The following is a 24,972-nucleotide window of genomic DNA, read 5'->3' on the forward strand; positions in this document are numbered from 1 at the left end:
AATACCGCCGGTATGTAACGCATACCACGGTATCGGGTTCATTACCGCGGTTTAAAAAATGAATTAATGAAATGAAAAGTGACAGACAGAGTAGAAAAAAACATGCCATTTTAACATGATCATTAGTGAGGACCTATTATATGAAGATGGGTTGAAAAGAGGTCCTTTAATGATTACCGTCATTATGGTAATCTCACAATTAATATCGCACACAACATAACTAATTTTTATTAGCCCTCTTATTATTTCCTTTTTTGGGGGGGGGGGTAATTACCGCGGTATAGGGGGCGGCAATAACCGCGGTAATAAAAATCCCATACCGCCCCAGCCCTAGCAGACGGTGCAATTTTGTACAAATAAAAAAGGCACTGCAGTCCGTTTTGTAGGTGCACACATTTCAACATGGTCCGAGAGTAAATTATGTGTGAATGACAATGTACGAAAGTACATAATCAACATGGATGATGGGGGGCTTTAACTGGAGTAAGGTACATCAAGAAAAGGGTCACTGTGGATAAGTGTGAGCTGGCAGCACTTAGTGTGGTGTTGACGGGGCAGTATTGAGTACTACAGTGTTGGGGGGGACAATGTTGAGTACTACAGTGTTGGGGGGGGGACAATGTTGAGTACTACAGTGTTGGGGGGTACAATGTTGAGTACTACAGTGTTGGGGGGGACAATGTTGAGTACTACAGTGTTGGGAGGGACAGTGTTGAGTACAACAGTATTGGAGGGGACAATGTTGAGTACTACAGTGTTGGAGGGGACAATGTTGAGTACTACACTGTTGGGGGGGGGGACAATGTTGAGTACTACAGTGTTGGGGGGGGGACAATGTTGAGTACTACAGTGTTGGGGGGGACAATGTTGAGTACTACAGTGTTGGGGGGACAATGTTGAGTACTACAGTGTTGGGGGGGACAATGTTGAGTACTACAGTGTTGGAGGGGACAATGTTGAGTATTACAGTGTTGGGAGGGACAATGTTGAGTACTACAGTGTTGGGGGGGGGACAATGTTGAGTACTACAGTGTTGGGGGGGGGGCAATGTTGAGTACTACAGTGTTGGGGGGGACAATGTTGAGTACTACAGTGTTGGGGGGGGGACAATGTTGAGTACTACAGTGTTGGGGGGGACAATGTTGAGTACTACAGTGTTGGGGGGGACAATGTTGAGTACTACAGTGTTGGGGGGGACAATGTTGAGTACTACAGTGTTGGGGGGGGGGGCAATGTTGAGTACTACAGTGTTGGGGGGGGGGGACAATGTTGAGTACTACAGTGTTGGGGGGGACGACAATGTTTAGTACTACAGTGTTGGGGGGGACGACAATGTTGAGTACTACAGTGTTGGGGGGGGACAATGTTGAGTACTACAGTGTTGGGGGGGGACAATGTTGAGTACTACAGTGTTGGGGGGGGACAATGTTGAGTAAAACAGTGTTGGGGGGGAATTTTGATTACAACAGTGTTGGGGGGGGACATTATTGAGGATGATGGGGCTGTAGTGGACAGTATTGAGTATGACAGTGAGTGTTGGAGATAGGGGGGGGGGGGGGGTGGATGGTGAAGCGTTTGAGGCCAACTCCTCTTGCTGAAATGAAGAAAGCAAGCAATGGAAGACAACAGAAGACCAACCACCCTAACCCCATCTGTTATATATAAAGTGAGGTCGCCAGGCAACATTGTTGATTGTTGTACGTCCTGCTTTTTTCTCCTTTATCCTTTCAGTTTATTTTCCATTGGCAATCCTACAGACCAAGACCAGCCTAGGGAATTGTTGAAACACACAATTTTGTTTTTGCCCACATTCCTTGTACAGAGTTCCTTCTGTTCACAGGCAACAACAATGGCTGCGCAAGATGCATATACTGTAGGTTAGCCATGGTCTGTCAGTGAAACTGGACAGAAATGAAAGCGAGCATTAACAGAAACCCATATCAACTTGCAAGCAGTTGCATTCTTAACTTTCAGAATCAGAGGCTCTAGAAGACAGGTTTCAAAAGTTGAATCTGAACAACCTACAAACACATGCGGACAAGCATTTGGCTTTCGTTAATAGATATTAGTGATGTAAAAGAGAAAAGAAAAGAAAAACAATCATTCAAGAGGTCGAAACACAATCGGCAACAGTCAGTAATACTAGGCAGGTGTAAGTCAACTAAACGGGTATGACCACTGAAGGCATGCCGTTTCCGTGGAGAGCGCCCGTTTTTTTGCTCGGTGCCTCACCAGTGTTGTAGCCATGGGAACCGTAGCCACTGGCCTGTTGGAAGGGCGTGGCCGATGCGTTCACACCAACATTCACGCCATGCTGCTTTGACGAGGTAGGAGCCACCTGAATGTAGGAGACAATATGAACAGGAAGTAGTTAAGAGGCCACAGCCTGATGATAGCTCCCCAGTCACAGGAAACACAAGTAGACCTGATTCGGCTGGTATACAACTCATAGCATATTTCAAATACAGTGGGAAAAAAATATATATATAAGAATTGTCCAAACATTTCAACCAACAAAAGGCAAATCAAATTTATTTGGTGTTCCAAGTAAAGACAAAAAAAGTAAATAATCAATTTCAACCGATTCAATTTCCTGAATTTGTAAAAAACAAAAAAAATACATTTAATTGCATTGCTGAACACAAAAGTACAATTACAGATGTGACAAAATAGTTTAAAAAAAACGTAGTGACATTCCGTAGTGCTTCTTCCTCTCAGTTTAACAGGGCATTCCTCACCGGGAACACAGCAGGTCCGTACTGGAAGGTGTTGGGTAGGCCTGGCATGCCAGTGTAGTAGGGCAGGCTGGTGTAGCTGTACCCTGGGGGCAGGGCCGGGTTGAGGAACGGCTGCTGTGCAGTGTGGTGCGTCTGCGTCTGCTGTGTCTGGGCCAGTGTGGTGGCTGGAGCCGGAGATGATGAGTCACCACGGCCAAACTTTGACAGGTCACCTGTGGAAATAGGAAGATGGAGAGAAGAGGTGGAAACAGTGACTATTCAGTATTTTAGCCGTGACGTAAGCGCCCCTTCTCTAGAGTTACTTCCGGGTCCTACTTTTGTGTCACCATAGTTATACTGCGTCCCTACGTCGGACTAAATCTGAGACTAAAACAACCACGAAAGTCTAATTTTACTGCTTTCCTTGCAACAACAAAGCTACTGGTCTCCCAAATCTGACTGTGACAGGCCGTCTGCCCCACACTGAATACTATCGCCATTTTATTTCATTGTGTCAACTAAATCCTCCATTAGAGATCGTATTAATGCAAACTAGATTCAACATACTCAACCCTGCATACAGTCTAAATATGCCCCCGAAATATTGTACTGAGCAAATGGACCGTTACCACCTTCAATAATAATAGTCTTTATTGTCTCCACATCATATATTTCCTTTGTCATGGACACTTTTACAGAACATTAATAATTCTACTCGAGTTGGAAGCATTAAGACCCATTTGAACCCTCAATGGTTTCCTTTCTGAAAAATATCATTGTAAAAAGCTTCACACGTTTAGATATTGCCATTTACAATGAGAAGCGGACTGGAGCTGGTGCCACTTGGACACGGACGTAACGTAGGACTACAAAATGACGTCGACTTAAATACTGAATTGTGTAAAGCCAAATGTATGCTCGGTCGCACGCAGAAAACGGCAGAGATTAGTAGACCTGCAAGCTTGTAGATCGGCTATTCTCAGATCAAGACTTCATGGAGCGACCAATCAGACTTAACTGTCCAAACTCTTGGTTTATTCCATTCATTGTAGAGGATTACATCCTGGAGCAGAGCATTGCACTACAACTGCCAGAGCTTGGTTTGGTTTGTACGAATATCTCAACTGGTAGAATATTACACCACCATCTCTGCCGGGATTTGGATTTTGGCTTTGATTTGACCACAAGCCACTCCAACAACGTGTGCACTCATCAGGTGACACAGGCACAATCGTCAACCTGATGGATGATACGTAATGTTACTTTTGGTTAAATAAAGCCCCGGAGCTCACCAGCATAAGGGTTGTTGGTCAGGCCGCCATCTCTGCCAGTCAGTGCCGTCGCAGGAGTTGCAAATGGAATGCTGTAGTAATCCTAACAGAGGACAAGTGGGAGGCGGGAGGGGGGGAGAAAGTAATTTAATCATAGGAAAAAATATGTAATGAACTAAAATGTCTTATAATTAATGCAGTCAGTATGGCTAGAATCATTCTATTCATAAATCAACAGCACCAGGCGATGGTGCATGTCTTATGTCTATAGTCATTAGACTAAACTCACCAGTGGTATTCTGGTCTGTAGCATCTGTAGGTCGTCATAGCCATACACCTGAGGCTGAGAGAGAGAGAGAGAGAGAGAGACAAGAGGTTACTTTACAAGGTACCACTGCTACACAAATAAGACCTGAGAAAGAGATAACGGCATGCATGGGGATCAGAGCTGTCCAACTCCACTAGTTGGACTCTGGGGAATTATGCTTTGCGGAGCAAGGAACCGATATGTCAAACAGCAAAATAATCCTAACGTGAAGTTGTTTTTTATGTCTGTCACTCCGAGTCTGTCTCAACATGCTGCAATAAAATTGTTTGTCCTGACTCGAGTAGTTAGGAAACACTGGATTCATCAGAGTGAGTAATACTAGTCCATTTGTCCATCAAAAAGGTTACATTATTTTCTAGAATCATTCAATACATGAATTCCATAGCCACTTCTAATCCTCACAATAATTTTAGGCTCAAATGGAGGATAAACTAACATAACTAACAGGACTGTGCATGGTGTTGTGTACGACTCACAGGGTAGGCGTGCAGTAGTCCTGGTGCCATGATGTACGGGTTGGGCAGCAGAGGGGGCACTCCAGGGGGAAGGTTCGGTGGTGCTTTCCCTGTATGCAGGAGTACAAAGAAGACAAAACATTATATTCATTCAATTTCAAAGAAAAAAGGTGCAGCAAATTAATAGTACAACTAGTCTCTAATGTCGGTACATTAAGTAGATTAAGACGACGTTTAGTATTTTGCCATTTTAGATCAATAAATCATGCGGATTGAATGATAACCTACCCTCCCACCTCCCTCAAATGTTGATCTGTGGGGCAGAAAATAATCATGCAAATAACATATCCAACCTGAGGACACTGCTGAACTGCGCGATGAGGCAGACGAGGCCATGATCGACGTGGAGTTTGACATGGCTGCGATGGCCATTTGGGGACCCATTGAGGCCGTGTTGAGGCCCATGGCCATGCCGGCAGCGATCAGACCCGAGGGGGCCAAGACGGTGGAGGAGCCCATGGACGAGGCTTGGGGTGCCCCAAGGGAGACCTGCATAACTGCCACGGCCGCTGACGAAGAGGAGGGTACCGATGAAGAGGCCACAGCTGAGATGGAGGAGGGGTAGGAGGAGGGATGCAAGCTGGAGTCACCGTCTATGCCAGGGTGCTGCAGAGAGGATGTAGTTTAGACAAATTGTATTAGATGTCCATTAGGGGTCGAACAGATAAGTTATCACTTATCTGATGCATCCGCTATCGCAGGAAATGCAGTTTTCAATGTTGCTTTTAAGAGATGGAGGCAAATATCCTCATCACACACACACAGATAAAATATGAGATGTTTTATTATTCAGGAGCCTGGAGTTAACATTATCCAATGAATTAATTCACCCTATGACAGCATTTCATCCAACAGTTTATACTGCAATCGTTAGCAGCAGATGCAAGCGACTTCATGCCCACACTCACCCTGAGGAGGTTCTTCCCTTTTTAACCACTTTCAGCCTGACATCGCCATTTTGGGCATGTCATTAGAGGCACAAATTTCCCCCTTTCCCCCTAAAACTTTAGAAAATGTAACATTTTCAAAAAATAAAACAAATATAGCAGATCTACAAGAAGCTCACAATGCATTGCATGCAAATCATCTATATTCATTATTCATTATTAATTTTACGACGGTTAAGCCATGCGGTAAATGCCCCAACACATACTGAACATACACACATCATACAACCACTCACCACCAATAAGCTTGAACTAGATGATCTGCCAGAAGATTGAGAGAGGCTGTTCTGTTGTGTTGGGAGAGAACTATGGAAGGAAGACAGAATCGGAGCAATTCATACGTTGTGCACGACTGTTGCTCAACATAAATTGCATATTTCCAACTGGAAAAAAGTGTTGATGCGAGTCATGCCTTTATTTAGTTTAATTTAGCAAAATAAAAATGTAGCTTTCTTATGTAACTGTAATAAGTCAGGTGGGTTTAATTTGATTAAACTCTAGAGAAAATAAATATCTGAATATGCTAGTGAATTGAAATTAAGTAAGACGGCGGTCTTACTTGTTATGCTGAGGTGGGGGGATGGTGCTTGAGGGCAGGTCTTCACTGTGCCCTAAAGCACTGAGGGACGCCTGATTGGATGTCAACAAAGAGGTGGGACTTGAGCCACTGTCCGTCAAAGCTCCCATGCTTGAGACTGATGCCGTAGTGACGGAATCAGAGGCCGACGCTGCAGAACCTGCTGCAGCTAAGAACAAATCAACAGTCATTTCTGTAATATAGTCCAAACCATAATGAGACAGAGACAAACTAAGAGGAAATAAAATGGATGCTTTCTAAGATATATTCCAATCCAGAGAAATACCTAATCCTACTCATTTTCACCAACAACAACTTTGTGCACATTTATGATGCAAAACTAGGAAAAGTGCCCCTAGTCAGGCACAGGTCAGGTTGTGGCTTCCTGGTGGCGCTATAATAGGCCAATGTGATTTTTGTACAGAATCTGGAGGAATAAAAATGTGTTTTTCAAAAGTCAGCTTGTAAATCGGCTATTTTGGCCAAGAGACTTGATGTAGAGTAGACTGTAGAGGGAAGAGTGGAAGTGTATTCAAGTGGTTAATGAAAATAAAGCACATTAAGACACTCACCTTCCACAGATTGCACCATCTGCATTGAACTGAAACCATTCTGTAAAAACAAAAACAAGGTGAAATCACTAGTTTCCATTGAAACATACAACAGGGAAATTTGTAGACCTGGTGCACCCTAAACGTTGTTATATCTTTGAATCCGGGAGCTACGTCTGTGTCTCATTAGTTGTTATATGTATACATAGCAACATAACATCATATATTTTTTTACATTTTTAATGAGAATTTCCGTCCTCTGCTGTCCGAAGCTTCTTTTACGGGTTTTTAGACAGCTGGTGGATGGAAATTAAGCTCCACCTCTGCGGCTGACTGCTGCGGAGGAGAGCGTTTCCGGGAATCTGTCCGTCACGGCAGTTAGCCGCGGAGGTGGAGCTTCTTTTCCATCCACCAGCTGTCTAAAAACTCGGAAAATAAGCTGCGGACAGCTTCTTCTGTCGGCCGTTTTCCACTCAGGTGTGGAAACACTGTCAGGCAGACTCGATGCTCCAGCCACCAAACGGCCTGGCCAATCAGCGGCAGCTAGAGGCGGGATCAAGGCAGGACTGTGTATGCCTTGATCCCGCCTCTAGCTGCCGCTGATTGGCCAGGCCATTTGGTGGCCGGAGCATCGAGTCTGCATGAGAGTTCCCAGATGGAAACAGGAGGGGGGGAACCCAGTGTACTCTCTGCTGCCCCATCTGGTGGAGTCAGGTTAATTAGAATCAGCCTCAGGTCTAAATGGATGCACGATTGCACGCAGCATTGCAACTCTGTGAGGCCAAAAACCACTCATGCTTTATAATGGCCTTGACCCAGTAAAAATAAGACCTAGAAGGATGAGACATTGTGAAGCATAGGAACATGTGGACTGAGTGAACGAAATCTCTCTCTCACACACACACACACACACACACACACACACACACGTGCTGGAGCTTTGGCATGGGGGTCAGATCAACATATGGAATGAATTCTGTACTGGCCATATATGGAGCGTGTCTTGAGTGTACAGGTTTTGATGAGGTCAGATCAACATATAGAATATCAGAACAGGTCAGCTCCATATATGGAGATCTAAAGGTGGTAGCGGGGGCAGTGTCTTGAGTGTACAGGGTTTGATGAGGTCAGATCAACATATGGAATATCAGAACAGGTCAGCTCCATATATGGAGATCTAAGGGTGGTAGCGGGGGCAGTGTCTTGAGTGTACAGGGTTTGATGAGGGCCCAGGTAGGACCGGGCCTTCATTTTCGGGCCTGTTCAGATCTCTAGTTTTCGTCGGCTGACGGGCGCAGCTGCACTAATAACTTTGGGGCGGGCCCGTCTAGAGTTTGAATGGACAAGTCAATCAGTCAAAGGGGAGACATCGAAGACGAAGGACCTAGACAGTCACCCTTTTAGCGTTATAGTATAACTGTACGTTTTGCAAAGACTATGACCTCACCTTGGGCTGCATGTCCTTCTGAGGGGAGGATGAGGCTGAGGGAGGATAGCGTCTGGTCTGGGAGGTTCTCTGATCGTACAGGTCCATCTGGCTGGGGTTGGTCGACTCACTGGAGGTTGTAACAGTATAATGAACAATGGGTGCAAAAAGTTACGTCCCAAAAGAGTTATCTTTCTGGCTTAATTCGTTCCAGTACACTGATAAAGATAAAGTCATGTAGAGGTTACTACACAAATAAATTAAACAAAAGCTATCATTATTGCTTTTATCATATCATTTCAGTTACTACTGAGACTATTACTGAGACTAATAAACTGTGGTGTTTCACCTCAAACTGAAATATTGTTGTCTTACACAACCTCTCAATTTAATTATACCCGATGGGTTGTGCCCTTTATTAGTGGTACAAACCTGCTAGGACTGCTGTACATGGTGTTCTGAACCTGGTTGGCTGGCACGGTGGTGGCGGGGGTGGAGTCATATTCTGGCAACGCTGGTTCCGACCCAAACTGCAGCGCACCAAACTGGAAATTGAGGCCAGAGATGTCTGATGAGCCTGGCATCTCTACTGCCATTGCTGGAATCTGTAGACATTAGATGGAAAAGGATATTACGATCTCTTTTCAGCAGTGTTTCCGACATTGTTTATTAAAGAAGCAATGTGGCACCATCAACACTACCACATTACAGAGAAAAGAAAAAGCTGGGGATAAAATGCATAAAGATGCAACAAAGAACTTATGTCCTCCCTGACAAGCATGGCTAGTTTTGGCTACATGTATAACAGTGGGCAGAATGAGAAGTAAGCTCAGATGGAAGCTGGTAGAGCAAGTTAACATCACAGCCTAATTTTTTTTTTATACAAGCCAGATGTTTGCATTGGCTTTACAAACAATCTAAAATGACATTGTTTAGATGTCATGTAGGGATTCACCGGCCACATATCGGTATCGGACGATATTTGCCATTATCTGTAAATAAGAACCATTTCCATATCGGTGCATGCCTACATTTTACAGTTCGTTTAATTTCCTGATTCTATCACCAGTCAACATCAGTTGAGCATTTGCTTATCTGCTAATAAGTTAAGACAAAGACACCCAAGCTCAAGTGAAGTGGACACTGCAATTAGCATGCATTTCTGCCAATTCCCATTTTCTCGCTATGGCATGAAAAGAATAATTTAACGCCATCAGGAATAACATTTGAAAACAAAGTGGTGACGATACCTTTGTAGTAATGGAGGTCCTCTTCTTCTGCTGTTTTAGTTTGTGCTGCTGTAGTGGTAGCGGGCTGGAGCCCTGCGTGTCCGACGGACCCGGCGACACTTGCTGACCCAAAGTAGGGACCGCCACCATTTTGGGGAGGGACGAGGCAGGTGGAGGGGCTACGTGGGGTGAGGTGGACGTCTGTTGGGGCAAAGATGAAGGTGGAGGCAGGCCCTTGTCCTGCAGGAAAGCGTCCAACATGGACGAGGTGGAGGTGGTGGACTGGTAGGGCTGGCGCTTGGTGAAGGGAGTGTGGACCGCAGACTCTGGCTGAGTCTTCATATCTGCATGAAAGAAAAAAAAAAGCCCAGCTCAAACATTGTGATTGCAAACAGGCAGAATTACCCATGGCAAAGTTGGATGAAGCTCCGTCTTTGTGTTACAAGTATTAATTTTATTTACATTTTGGACTGGTTGTGGGATTTGTATTGCTTCCTGTATGTCCACATCTGGTGCTGCTTTGTTTTGTTTTTTGTTGTTTTCTGAATATGGCTCTACTTCCTGTCTTCCATGTATGTTGGTTGCTCCATTAATGTTTCCTGATGAAATATGTGAATAATTGTTTTGAAAATACCATGTCGTAAAGAAAACTCAATAAACATATGTTAAAAAATTAATTCCTGATGAAGGTGCAAGTTAAATGTTTGTTATCAGCATAAGGTTTGAAAACTAAAGTGACAGTCGTGTTAACCAGAGCAGCCAATTTAGTTTGCTGGTCATTTGAGAAATCCCAAACAACCATAGACAAACAAAATCACACCTGTGTGAACTGAGGTGGTGTACTCCAGACGAGGACGTATTGTGCGTGTACAGCGAATGCCGCCTATTTGCTGAAACGGTGACGCAATAGTCTCCTCGTCCCCTCCAAACCAACCTCACGTCATCAGGCTTTCCACCTCCAGTTATTTTTTTATATTTGCACATAATGTCTAGAAATCTCTTATCCGAAAATAGCCGATCTGCAGCCAGTGCATGAGCTTGTAGATGAGCTATTTTCGGAGAACAGAATTTATGGTGATTACCAATCTGGAAAGCCAAGAAAAAAATGGATGATCTACATTATTGTTAGCCTACTAATGGTGTAGTGTAGAATAGATTAGTATATACAGTAGGACATGGGTGCCCATTACGTCGATCGCGGTCGACCAGTCGATCGCAAGCGCTGCGCAAGTAGACCGCTTGGCCCCGACATGAAAAAAAAAAAAAAAAAAACAATCCTCGAGTCGCCTCGGGCAGGCGGCGGCGGCTTTAAACCCCCCCACAATGCAGTGCCTGGTTTTCAAGTGTGGGGAACGTCGGGTCTGTTATGTTGTTAAACAAACAAATTAAAAGGATATCTATCCATCATTGTTCATATAGCAAGATGCGCGCGGCAAAGAAGCCTAAAACATATCACTTCCATGCAGAGTGGGAAGAAGATTATTTTTTCACGATGTCACATTCCAAGTCCAACTGCGTTTGCCTTACTCGAGCCCATCGCTACATTCATGTGCTTCCCATTCAGAAGCTGATGTTGATTCCATTGCCTCGAAAATAGCAACACTTTTTAACATGAACTCTTCTGCGTTGGAGAATGAGATCATGGCACTGCAGGCTGACATACAGTTAAAGTTGCGCGCCCGCGATAGAGAGTTTTGGAATTTACTCGTGAAGGAAAAGTATCCAAACATCAGGACTTGTGCAGCCTCGCTCACAGCGTTATTTGGCTCCACATATTTATGTGAATCAGCGTTTTCCCACATGAAGATAATTAAGTCCAAATATCGTTCCACGTTGACGGACGATCATTTGGAGGCCTGTTTAAGACTAGCTGTCAGCAGTGACTGTCCGGATTACGCAGCGCTGACGGACTCCATTCAGTGCAAGGCTGAAAGCAGTCATCTGATTAAAGGGATAGTTCAGATTTTTTTAATTTAAATTGTATGAAATACTTTCCATTAATATAGTGGTTGCAACTGTAGGCCTATTAATTGATTGCCAGAGACCTGTGGTAGGAGTTCTTCTCTGGTTGAGTTGAGTGCATTATTCCTTCATGTGATTGTGATACTTTAGCAATATGTTATTACAAATTGAAATTGATTGACGTTATTACAAAGAGTAACTTAATAAAAATGTGGTTAAAAATAAAGGTGGTAAATAAATAGAATTTATTGATTGAAACAGTCCTAATGCCTTAATGTTATTTATTTTGAGTATTTTAAGCAATGGGATAATATTTTTTTGGTTGGTAGATCACCTTGAGCTGGCAATTTTAAAAGTAGACCTCAAGTCAAAAAAGTGTGGGCACCCCTGCAGTAGGCTATAAAGCTAGGCTAGCTAAGCTAGTCCACGTGGTGGCTGCATGCATAATTAACATAACCACAATGTGAACGATCGAAACTTTAATACCGTTTACAAACTTGCGCGGCTAACAGCCCGAGCCGTGTGTGGGGGTCCCCGGAACTTCCAGACCCACAGGAACACGCCCAGGGTGCCGGGCCGGTTCTGACAAGCCACCCACGTCCGAAACGGTTGAGAAATGACAGAGTTACCGTGTGGAGGTCCCTCTAATGTACTGTCACACCCAAAATCATCATATATATACATATAGTGTGTGTGTGTGTGTGTGTGTGTGTGTGTGTGTGTGTGTGTGTGTGTGTGTGTGTGTGTGTGTGTGGCTGCGCAACAGTGACACTTGGTGGTGAAAACCAACCAAACGCTATTTTTGTGCTGGGACGGACCCAGCCACGGACTAGGCAAGGCAATGGAGTAGCTGCACCACTCAAAATGATATGTGCTCTCACCATACTGCCCCAGTGTCGAGGGGCTTGTATCCCACGAAGACGGAGTTGTGTTGGGAGGCCCAGTTTGTGAGTGCTGGGCAGCCAGCTGGGCCAGTGCCTGGGCTGTTTTGTACTGCTCCAGGAACTGGGAGCCAGTGGTGGTCCCTGTGCTACCTCCTTTAGGGTCTCCCACATCCCCAAAGCCCTTGCTCAGCATGCCAACCTGCAACGATAGTTATACATAGAATTGTTTTTCAGTGGGATGTGGTGGGTTTCAAGCACATGCTGACTTGGACGAGTTTCTGCCGGCCTGTTATGTTGCTGGTCATGTTATCTTGCATTTCTGTCTCTGTCAACAGATTCAGAGGTGCATTGCATTCCAAGGGAACATTTGATTTTCTATCATTATTATTATGTAGGATTATTGAAAATTGGGGTTAGCTAATTATTTCAAAACTCAGCTTATCACTCACCATTCTTCAGCCATGTGTGACATTGGGAATTACTGTTCAATTCTAATGGTTGAAAAGATTTGTCTCACCCAAATGCAAGCCGATTTTGCAGACTGGCTAGTGGCACAAAAATAAACGAAAAAAGAAAACGTAATTTCAGTCAGGGAGGGCTGAATTAAGTAAATTAGGTAGATTGCCATTGTTGTAAACTTCCCCAGGAGGAAATTGTACAGCCAGTATAATTCTTATTGGAAAGCACCACAGTTCCGTTTGATCTCCATGAAGCATCATCATCCTACCATTATGCAGGGTCACTGAGCAGTATGAGTTTTGATTGAGGGTTTTCTTTCCGTCTTTTTTCGTTGTTTTTTTTTGGGAAAATAATGTATACTATACCAATTATATCATTTATAACCTGTTCTTAATAAAAAGTTATTTGACAAAAAGAACTACATGAAGCATAACTAGCTAGCGGAAAACTAAGGTTACTATCACATTGGGCTATCAACCTGTCAATTAAAGGACCACTTCACCACTTTTCAACCTATCTTCATATAATAGGTCCTCACTAAAAATCAAGAAAAAAATGGCGCAATTATTTTCTACTCGGTCTGTGTCTCATAGGAGGGCTGTGGGCAGTTCAGAAACCGTCTTCCAGTGACATCATCGATGGGGAATTACAAGCCAATAAAAACTGCAGGCTTTCTAGTTCTGAAAAGATGCAATGCGAAAATGGAAGCCATCGTTCTCACGATAATGGAAATCTAAACATTTTTATGAAAATAATCTTGTTTAAAAAATAATCTGCCTAATGATGATGTCACTGGAAGACGGTTTCTAAACTGCCCACAGCCCTCCTATGAGACGCAGACTGAGTAGAAATAAATTGTGCCATTTTTGATGATTATTAGTGAGGACCTATTATATGAAGATAGGTTGAAAAGTGGTGAAGTGGTCCTTTAAATGACACCACCACCATTAGACAGGGGTAGAAGAGGTGGCTGTAAAAGTATATATTTTATAAAAGATGCTTTTAGTAGAATGACTGCACTTAAAAAATTATATAGAACAATGCCAACGGAATGAGTCTTGGGGCGCTTTCACACATAATGTTCCGTCTGATAAGCTTGAAAAGTTGATAAATGCGATGTCCCCTCTCTGTTTACTGCTGTGTGTTCAACAGTCTCTCCCTCTCTCAAAAATAACAAGCCACCTTGATACAATATAATCGGTGTGTTGCGTGCCCTGGCCGTGCTGCCTATTCTCACACCCAATCAACTTTTCATAAAGTACAAAACGAGATGATCACCTTCCCAGCGGAGAAGGGCACCCAGCACTGCTCAAAGGGTGAAAAAAAACGTAAAGACGTAAATATATCTACCCGCCCCTATCCAATCAGAAGCCTTCCCAGCCCCAAAGTGCTGCGGAATTAAATAATGGGATTTAAAAGTATCATCCATGACCATTTCCCCATGTAAACTCGTAGCAAAAACATTGCTTATGAATTATTTTATTCTGAAGTTTTTATTCTGAATACACTTTCTGCATAACCTCTAAATATGTAAAAGCATATACATAATATAGGTCATTACACCAGTAACAAATAAGAGTACAACTCCAACTGCAGCGGAGGGAAAAACAATAGTATACAGACAGAGGAGAGCAAAAGCTGAAATGCATATTCAATCCACTACACAGGCTTACACTGTAGCTTACCATGCTGTGCTGGGTATAAGGAGTGCTAGAGGGTGCCTGAGAGAGCGGCACCCCTTGCTTGGAATTGCTGAAGACCAGTGACTGGTTCAATGAGGGGGGCTGGGAAGTTTCCATGGGGGCATTCTCTGGCTCTGAAGAGGACGACGGGGGAGTCTTGCCCAACAGCACTGCCAGGTCAATCCTGTGGGAGGGGGCAGAGATCAAGGTCAGAACAAGGTGTAACGAGGTACTAACTAAACCACTCTCTCAATGTGTGGTCCATGAGGCGGTCCCCAGCTACATGACTGATAGTAACAAAACCGACCCTTAACCGATTTAGACCATAAGTCACTCCTGGTGGCGCTATAAAGAGCAGATATGAAAAATACAGGTGAAAGGTTTGCTTGGCCTCTAGGGAGTGTGCATACAAAGGTTTACACAGATGGAGTGTGTGTGCAGAGTTTGGCTGCAATCAAGCCAACGGTGCCAGAGATTAGCTGTTCACACACGCATCGGTGCATCGACACAAGTCGATTCAAATTAGAAAAAATATAAATTTCATTTGTTTTCCCCATATTATTTTTGCTCTATGCGTTGTGCTGCTGCTGGCTGAAATAATGTTAATTATACCAATGACCCATGTCTTCTATTGTGTTCTGAAGGTACACAAGGTATTTTGCTTGAAAATATTGGTAGTTTACCAGTTGCGGTTTTTATTTAAGCTTGTTCCCTAATGTTTAAACCTCATAAAGGACCCCCATGTATTTGTGCACACGGACCCCCATCTGAAGAATGTTTTGTGCCAGGTTTTGATTTCTTTTCATAGACCCGATTGTTTCTTTCTCACACAATATGGCAACAACTACCTCTCGTCTCCAGCTGTTATATACAGCAACATAACAACCGGTGTTGCCAGATTGTGTGAGAGAAATAAGCAATCAGGTCTATGAAAAGAAGCCACTCAACAAATGAGCTACTATAAACTTAATATGTATTACTAAGACTATACATCACGGCAGCTACTTGAGAATAGCAGATCTACAAGCTCACAATGTGTCGTAAGATTGTAGATCAGATATTTTCCAAAATAGTTTGTTTTGTACAAATAAAAAATAAAAACCTGGCCCACAATTTTTTTCAGATGGGGGTCCATTATGACAATGTTTGAGCAGAATCACAGGTTTAAACAACATTAGGAAACAATCCTAAATAAGCAACTACACTTTAGAAACAAGCCCAAAAAAACACAACCTGCAACTACTGTCAATATTATCAAGCAACTTTACTGAAAAACAAGCGGACATGGCAACACCGGTAACAACTCCATGAAGAAGACGTTTCTAAGTCATGTCATCATGTCAACATCGCAAAACAAATAATACAAACTATGAAAAACTATGCCATCACATTATCAAATGAAATAGTGTTGTTTAAAGAACTGAACTTTATTCCTACAAAATCACGACCGTACATTCACAGTGAATGAGTAGCTGCCGACCGGAAGCGTTCCGGCAGCCCAAACTGAACGCGGAAATGTTGGCTGCATAGAGCCCATTATGCCTCGTCTCAGTCTGTTGCGTTCTCTTTTCTGGTGTGTGAGTGTGTGCCTGCACCTTTTAGTGTTTACTATAAAATGTATGTTTTGATAATCAGCGCCTTGCCATAGATAGGCCTACTGTTTTCTAATGAGTTTCTGTGCCATATTGGAGAGGCCACTGTGTGTTTAGTGGCTCCTTTTGACATGCTCCGTATTTGAGCACATGCACCCCAAACCGACTGGGAAGAATCGCAACTCTTTTTTAATATATTTTTTATCCGACGATTTTGTAGCCCATTTTTCACCACTGTGTCAATCATCTAATGTGATCCTGGGCTCTACACACCCTCCACCAACCTAGTCCCGATATATGGGGGACAAGGGGAGAGCATTGGACTTGAACTCACGCTTCCTTCATGCCGAGTGTCCAAGTTGCTCCTTTACACCTGACAGGGGGGAGTTTCCCTGGTTGGACGTAGCGCGTGGAAGGAACACGTTATTCCAACCAGTTCCTTTCCCCTCCATCAGGCACCTCGGCTGGCAGTTTAGTGACCAGGATTACTGGTCAACTCTTTAATGCCCTAGTACGCACGCAGGCACACAGATGGAGTACAAAACATAATCACCCAGAGCCTTCGGCCTGGTGGAGACAATAAACAACTGTTGACTGCATTACCCAGACATGAGTCTCAAGCAAAGAACCTTGAATACAAGTTGTATGGACTAATTCATTGGGGCATCACAACCCACCTCTGTCCCTTAGTGATGGTGACATTCTCTTGAGGCAGAGGCATGGTGGCCACACTGGATGCTGTGAATATCTTGGTCTCTGACAACTGAGAGAGAGACAGACAAGTATCAACACCAGCTGGCCTAAATGCATTAGTGGCACCATCAGTGCCTTGGCTGTGGTTTACTACAAGTGGTTTTGAGCTCAAGAGACGACTCACATCCTCATTCCAGTCCTCAGTACCCCACTCTTCTGTTGGGGTCCTCCAGGCACCTACAGCATGAAAGAGAAATGGCTCAGTACTCACACAAACGGAATAAAGTTTGCCTAAAAATAAGTCACACAACTCAGACTGGCTTACCAGGAGCGGAATCAAACTTGGGCTGATAGTTTGTGCTGATAGTTTGTGCCTCCTCTACTGCCGAGTATTCCAGCCCTAAATAGAAAATAAAAAGAGGGAGCTCAGTTTTCATTCATAACGTGACTGAATTTAGAGGACTAAAACTCAGGGTTTCCTGCACAATGTTGTTGGCATGGCGCTGCGCCATGCTTGAAATAAATCGTGCCATATTGCCAAGCTGCCCAAAAAAAAAAGGGGGCTAGTGAATCATGTGTATGTGTGTGTGATATGAAATTTCCAGTACCTCCCCAGTGCCTCCCCAAGTGCCACCCCAGTGTCTGCTCTGCAGTGTCTGCCCAGTATCTGCCCAGTGCCTCCCCAGTGTCCGCCAAGTGCCTCCCCAGTGCCTCCGCAGTGTCTTCCCAGTGCCTGCCCAGTGTCCCCCCAATGTCTCCAATAGCAATACAAGAGGAATAATAGCAATAATTACAACTTATTAATTAATCAAATTAATTAATTAATTAATCAAAAGTTTCGACACGCGGCCAGCCAGAAGGCCCCCCCCCCCACGCCCAGCACCATGCCAAAGCTTTTTCCTGCAGGAAACACTGAAACTGTCATTGAAACCATATACAAGACTTCCATTGAACATACAGGTGAAGACATCTTAGCTTTAGGAGCCTCATAGATGAAGCTGGACAATAATATTTAACAAGCAGGTACATTGTCTATGTCATTTTAGTCATAGGTTAAACATTAGTTGATCAATTAACTTACTAGGTCCTTCCTCAGGCTCCATGCTCACTGTGTTGTTCCAGGTACTGCCCCCGCCGTAGCTCTCCTCTGTCTGGGCTGCCTCAGCGTAGTCAGCAGGGTTGAATGTTCTGAGAGACAGTGATGAAGCAGGCCTTATGAGCATACAGAGTCTTGTCTACAGGCCTGTCTGAAAACTCTCGAGCTCAATGTGAACACCGACCACTGGTTTACAAACAAAAAACCATGGTTCTGTGTTTTGTCAAAGCACATATAGAGTGACAGTTGCACAGGCCTCAGTCATTTGCTGCTGAAGATGAAGCTGGTTAGTCTAGTCTGGGAGCACACTCTGCATCCCTATCCAGTGGTTCAGAATAGTTTCATCCAGTCAGCCATACGCTGCCAATGTTTTGAGATACCCTGTACTAACTGAAGAAGCAAACATAAGGATGAGACGGCTACCACTTGGGTGAGCAAAAGGTTCCCATTTTCTTGGTGAAGGGGTTCTAATCTCCATTCATCCGTGAGTTTTAAGTGGGGTGTAATGTTGACATATGGTATGTCATTTGGCGGGTGGTTTTATGCAAAACTACTGACAGCACCATGTCAATTTAATGTTAATATGAGGCGTAAGGGAATTTAAACTAGAACATGGTTAGCGTTATAAGGCGTTGCTGAGCTACTGAAACTGTGGGGAGGAAGTAAGGTCAAAGCAGGAAGTGATCGTAGATGCAGGCTACCAACGGTGCATAACTAATCATCTGCAATGACAGACTTATAGGAAGTCAAGAAGCAGAAACATACCCCAAGCATTGTTTTACTCCACCCCCCCAACCATGTGTTCCACAGAGGTCTCACAAATCTGATGTATAACAGCAGTAGTTTTGCAGATTATAGACAGGAAAGAAAATCCACACACTCAAGCTTTAAGCTTCAACACTTCCCATCAGAACTTGTGGAATTTTCCTAATTTTAATCTGTAGGCTTCTAGAGGGCTTGCATGGACAGGTTGAGGCCTGAGTGTTAACATTCTGCCCATATCCAGTCGCTGGAGAGCTTGGCATTTATTTATAGCATGCGCCGAATACTGCATCATCATAACTTCTGCTTTCATGGCACTGGAAAATACCACCCCCTGGCAGAAAGCAAGATTGACACACTGACACACCAATGGTGGTGCACTCACCTCTCATCTCCTGACAAATCATATCTGGGCCCTTTATCAATCTGGCTTTAAGAGGGGAAAATAATAGCAAGGATTAGAAGCAGCACAATAAAGGGGAAAGTACAGGATACATGTGTGTGTCCTCCATGCATAGTCACAACTTCAAGTCACTGTCTGCAACACTGAGCACTTTACAAAAACATACAATAAAACACTGCAAGATAGAAGCAGTGGCACTTTTCTGCAGGTGTTTTGGTTAGTCTAAAAATAGGGAACGGGAATGTCACACGTTTGTTTAATGTTTCCTTTTTATCATAGAAGCATCGGACTTACAGGGCATACAAGTTAGAAAGGCATGCATGTAGTGGGTGTGGGAAACTTCATTAGCTTTTAAAGAATAAATGAAGGTAAATCACCCTCTTAACAAATAGTCGTTTACACACTCAAATGGGTAGTAGAGTGTGTAAGCAAACTTAACCGGCCACAGTTCAAATTGACCAAGTAATGTCCTGTAGCACAACCAGTTATTGGTCAGATAATTCTAACATTGTGGATTTGAATCACCACACATTATCATCATCAGCCCCCCCACCCACCCACCAGACACTTTCCTAGCTGTACCATTAAATGAGGGAGAATAGCTTGAAGATACGCCTTAGAAAGTTAGAATACTATAATACACCAGCATTTGGTAATTGTGTGATACCAATTTCCCACCCTTCTCATGCAGCTCGTAAGCAAGGTATATAAACCACACAACCCAGAGAAACGGTGGAAGCAACAGACCCTTCAACAGGGATATGTTGAGGGACGCACTAATTATCCATCAGTCACACTACAGTAGCAAGCAAAGCCAGTATGCTATCACTCAGAGTGGGCCATTAGTGTTATGTGGGTTCCAAGAAGCCAAACTTGTCAGCAGCATATAAACAGGAATGGAAGCTGGATTTCTAAAGCCGTTCTGCAGCAGCAAATGCATTAGCCCTCCATTTACATTGTGCATCCCTACACAACCCTGAAATTACACATACACAGGTTAAACAGATGGGAGGACACACTTCAAAAGTAGATAAGAAAATCCATATTCATGGTAAACAGCCAAATTAATTGTTTACCACTGGTATCAGAAGTTATTGCAAGATTCCATTGGCCTTGGGCTGACAAGGGTGTTTGTTAGATGTTTGGATTGGAGGTTCAGCCGACTCTTGACAGCAACTGCATTCCATACATTGTAAAATCCTGAATGTTAATGAATTTAAATTAACACTCAGGATCTTGCCATTTTCTCTAGTCTCTCTAGTCTCTTGCACACCTGAAAATCTATTTTACAGGTACGCTGTTTTATACACACCGTTTTCACTTTCAGGCAACATTTCTGTCAAAGACCCTCTTCATGCATAACAGACCATTTTAGTATCCAAATGGTTTCGATATTAACACTGCTGCTGCGGAATATAATATATTCCACCTTTAAAGAATCATATTGAAGGAAACTAGGTTTAGCAAACAAGGTCTTTGATTAACTTAACTAAGGAGCCGCTTGGAATCCTACAGCCCCATGACAAAAAATGAAATAAAACAATTACCGGTAGTCATTTACAAATCTTTGTGGGACCCTCGTCAACACATGATCACTGGAATTTTGCCAATATTTCATCCAAAACCCCTGGATTTAGCTCATAGTGATTTAATGACTACAAGCTGCCCTACAATTCTCTCAAACTTGTTTGCATATTGACAATACAATATTCAATTAATCAACAACCTTACTGCCAATGCAGGCGGTGCATTCCTTCATCCTATTTTCTGAATATAAATAAAGGATACCCCGTACTACAAACTAGATGTTTATTTATGTGTATTCCATCAATCTCATTTCATCCCCTTTTTTCTTCCAACAGAGTGCGTCCATCCTTCCTTGCTGCAAGAGCAGACCTGCCAACCTTGCCAAAATTTAATTGGTACCACTTTCGCAGTTTCGGCATACACCGCTTCGCCTGAACATGGTCATTTCCCACCATATAATCAAGTTTGCTTTTTATGAGTAATCGAAATATTGTGATACTATTATCAATAACATTACATTGATATGATATAATATATATGCAGCCCTAATGCACCAGTAGGCCTGTTACCTAGTTAGTGCATGCATGACATGTATGCATGTACATACGTAACATAAAACAGTGTACGGTAAGGCTGCCCAGATGCTCATTAACATTGGAACACCACAATCGCTCACTCTATCTGAGCAAGCTTGTTATTGTGGCCTGCCATTATATAGTATGATTGCGAACGTAGTGAGCACTTACTATATACAGTATATATATATAGATGTTGATAATTCTTCTGTGACACTTTATTGGTGTGGCTTAATTTTCTCATTCAAAACAAAGGGGCTTCGGTGGTGGTTAGTTTGGATGTTTGGACTTAAAGCTGTATAAAAAGCTTGCCATTAATATAGTGGTTGCAAACTGCAACGGCATTAATTGATTGACCGAGTCCAGTGGTGGGAGTTCTGGTCTTGGGGAATATTAAGTAGTTCCAGTGGGCACTGGGGACCACGCATTAAAAATGAATTAATCCACAAAACTAGCGTAATTTCTATTATTGACCTATTTCTACCATATAGAGTAACTTTGATCCCTCTGTCACATGGTACTATTTATCTTAGTTCAATATCACTGCGATGCAGCTTCGCAGCAGCACACTATCAAAGCTAGTTGTGCATCTGCTTCAGCTGCCCGGTCAGCTGTTTTAGCTACGAGGTGGACGGCGCTTGAAAACATTATTTTAGACTCGTTCTGGCTACTTTAATATGTACGAGCTGCGTTCGCTTCCCGCGTTTGCGCGTCTTACTGGTAACTTCATAAGTTTTGTGTCATTGGAACATTATAGTAGTTTCAATTATTTCAAGCTAGATCTGCACATTAGCGTGACTTCAGACTACAGAAGTAGACGCTCCTTCCGGGTGCTTCAAAACGCCACTGAGCAACTTCTACTGACATGAATAGCGGGGGTGGCGGAGCTTCGTGCCAGAACAGTCTCTATCCTTTTAATACTCATCCTTTTAATATGCATAGAACGGGGCGACAGGCTGAGAGCGAGAGAAGCCGTGCCAACAGCTGCAACGCGTTACCTGGTGGTGTCCTTGTACCGAGTGCGAGCCATATGCCCAAAGAGGTGGTGGAGAGCTGACACTGTAGCTGACACTAAACGTATAAAGTAGCCGGAACGAGTCTACAAGTAAATGAACGCTGTTCACGTTGAAACCTCGTAGCTAAACAGCTGACAGAAGCGCACTTAGCTTTGATAGTGTGCTGCAGCCACAAAGTGCTGGATTCTATGCGGCGCAGTAATACTGAACAACAAAAATAGTACCATGTGAGCGATCAACATTGAACGAAAGTTGAAAGTTTATACCGCACCCATCCCCCGAATTGCGTAGCTTTCAGCAGGCATTTTGTACCTGCATAACCGATAATTGCGTTTTAGGTTGGCAGGTATGCAAAAGGAGTGCATAAGCCCTACCTAGCTCTGTACTCTGAGTGAGCTGAGGGTTTCTGTGACTTCATCAGCTTGCATTTCAAACAAGCTGCTTTGCTTAGAAGTTAGAAGCAAAAAGAAACGGTACCACTTTCAGTTGTCAAATGTGAAAATCTGAAGCATGTTGGAAGGAAGCCAGTGTGCCTGCAGCCTCACTAGAGGAAACCACACTGAAGGAAGCCAGTGTGTCTGCAGCCTCACTAGAGGAAACCACACTGAAGGAAGCCAGTGTGTCTGCAGCCTCACTAGAGGAAACCACACTGAAGGAAGCCAGTGTGTCTGCAGCCTCACTAGAGGAAACCACACTGAAGGAAGCCAGTGTGTCTGCAGCCTCACTAGAGGAAACCACACTGAAGGAAGCCAGTGTGCCTGCAGCTTCACTAGAGGAAACCACACTGAAGGAAGCCAGTGTGTCTGCAGCCTCACTAGAGGAAACCACACTGAAGGAAGCCAGTGTGTCTGCAGCCTCACTAGAGGAAACCACACTGCATACAGTGCATGTGTGATTTACCAAATGTAGAGCTGTACAGTGTACAGTTAGAATGTATGGCAGATAAAGGACTGCTCTAACTTTCCCGACTTTTTGGAATAAATTCAAATAAGGCAGTCATCTCACTTCTGTCACGACACAGTAACCTACAACACTTTAGAAATGCCAACACACAATTATCACTGCAACCCACACACACACACACACACGCACACACAAACCAATTATCTGCATAACTTGTAGGATTAACACACAAATTAGAAGAAACCCATATGCAATGGCCAGAAAATGTTATGTTTCATTGTTAGCCAATTAGGTTGTTGTTGTAAATGTAGCAAAAATACCCAAATTTCACTTTAACGTGGTTTGTTTGGACACCCTGCACTCTGAAGGTTTGAGTTACATAAATGCTGTGTTCGGCCCACGCTGTTCCACTCCACTGGTCGGCCAAACGTCCCGCCTCCTTTGGATTAAGGCTAAACAATAGGCTGGGGTCCTGCTCTCTGGTGACCATGGCAACAGGTAAGAGAGCGAGGAGGAACAAAAACCCCTCTGGTTTTAGGCGACACAGGTGTTATCTTACCCCATGCCCTGTGCAGAGAACCTGCCCCCTCCTCGCCGTCCAGCTACTCCTGCAGGTGACAAGACCAGAAACATATTTTACATTCCAAATGTTATGACTGGTTATCCTTCTTCTTGAAGCCCTCATCTGATCAACTTCACACTACTGCCCATGAATGCAGGCGTAATACATTGAGCTTGTAGATCAGCCATTTTATCCATTATTTTTTGTATACCATTATTATATATATATATATCGCAATGTTGTGATATGGCATAAATTTAATCTCTTCCTGGTTTAATCTTTCCATGTATGTGCGTGTGTGTGTGTGTGTGTGTGTGTATATATATATATACATATATACACACACACACACACACACACGGAAAGAGATTAAAACCAGGAAGAGATTACATTTATGCCATATCACAACATTGCGATACCCAAAATCAAAGATCATATCTTGTCTCATATCATAATATCAATATATTGCCCAGCCCCACCGGCTACTCAACACTGCAAGCTTTGAGTGTCAAAACAAACAGACCCCTGGCAACGCTGTCAACACCCCGAACGCCCGGGGCCACTGAGCTGGTGGCAATACAGTGAACCAAACTATTTGCCCGCTCAGAACAAGCACTGCACCAGTATGTTAAATATTACTTTGTTCCAAGTTGTCAGCAAACTCCATCACCAGACCTTGTGGCTCATGTGTAAATGTATGAGGCGGCATCTCTTACCCACACCCACACCCACGGCCCCTCCTCTTCCTCTGCCTCGCCCCCTGCGGCCTCGCTCTGTGCCTCTTCCAGCAACACCACCAGCCTTGCCTCCATCCAGGCCATTCTCCTGACCACGAACTAGGGGGACAAAGTTATTTTTTTAATTTTTTTAAGAAAAGATCTGAGCATTAAAAAAATCTGGAGGAGAGGAAGTAAAGTTAATACAAATCTTATTCTATTCTATAAAAATGCCAACATGTTTTGACCGGTTAAGGTTTTGAAGGGCAAGAACTGATTGAGTTGGATTTGTTGCCTTTTAAAAACCAGTGTCTGTTTGGCATGACAATATCACAATATCATGTTCCGTTTAACATTTTATCACAATCCAAATCGTATCCATAACGTTTTGATGAGCAGGCATAATACAAGAATGGAGATGTGAGGAAATGGAAACCTGCATGTTGTAATAAAATATCAATATTTGTCCCACCCCTAGTTCCCACAGAAAAGACTAGTTTCAGAAGCAACTTAAAATGAATTATTAAATGACACAATTATGTCTAGGCAACATTGGGAAAATAATTGTAGGATGCTAGG

General features: G+C 43.4%; 1 protein-coding gene across 7 annotated transcripts in view; it reads right to left on the reverse strand.

Moving 5' to 3' along the window:
* Positions 1-24,972, reverse strand: part of ubap2l (ubiquitin associated protein 2-like) — a 39,154-nt gene that overhangs the window by 7,642 nt on the left and 6,540 nt on the right. For 3 of the 7 annotated variants that reach the window (XM_080788042.1, XM_080788041.1, XM_080788045.1), the window contains exons 6-26: positions 24,394-24,513; positions 23,675-23,723; positions 19,077-19,121; positions 17,915-18,021; positions 17,159-17,233; positions 17,018-17,070; positions 16,818-16,903; positions 14,552-14,732; positions 12,405-12,606; positions 9,583-9,905; positions 8,765-8,937; positions 8,354-8,462; positions 6,928-6,967; positions 6,338-6,524; positions 6,015-6,084; positions 5,125-5,437; positions 4,793-4,881; positions 4,278-4,331; positions 4,010-4,091; positions 2,739-2,950; positions 2,233-2,338 (exon numbers count right to left, since the gene is read on the reverse strand). In XM_080788042.1, coding sequence (XP_080644168.1) covers positions 2,233-2,338; positions 2,739-2,950; positions 4,010-4,091; positions 4,278-4,331; positions 4,793-4,881; positions 5,125-5,437; positions 6,015-6,084; positions 6,338-6,524; positions 6,928-6,967; positions 8,354-8,462; positions 8,765-8,937; positions 9,583-9,905; positions 12,405-12,606; positions 14,552-14,732; positions 16,818-16,903; positions 17,018-17,070; positions 17,159-17,233; positions 17,915-18,021; positions 19,077-19,121; positions 23,675-23,723; positions 24,394-24,513 — 2,676 coding nt within the window. The remainder of the gene's footprint in view (positions 1-2,232; positions 2,339-2,738; positions 2,951-4,009; positions 4,092-4,277; positions 4,332-4,792; positions 4,882-5,124; positions 5,438-6,014; positions 6,085-6,337; positions 6,525-6,927; positions 6,968-8,353; positions 8,463-8,764; positions 8,938-9,582; positions 9,906-12,404; positions 12,607-14,551; positions 14,733-16,817; positions 16,904-17,017; positions 17,071-17,158; positions 17,234-17,914; positions 18,022-19,076; positions 19,122-23,674; positions 23,724-24,393; positions 24,514-24,972) is intronic. The other 4 variants (XM_080788044.1, XM_080788047.1, XM_080788043.1 and 1 more) reach the window with 3 other exon arrangements.

This window comes from Protomyctophum bolini (genome assembly GCF_963924005.1).
Source record: "Protomyctophum bolini genome assembly, chromosome: 17".
Taxonomy (NCBI): domain Eukaryota; kingdom Metazoa; phylum Chordata; class Actinopteri; order Myctophiformes; family Myctophidae; genus Protomyctophum; species Protomyctophum bolini.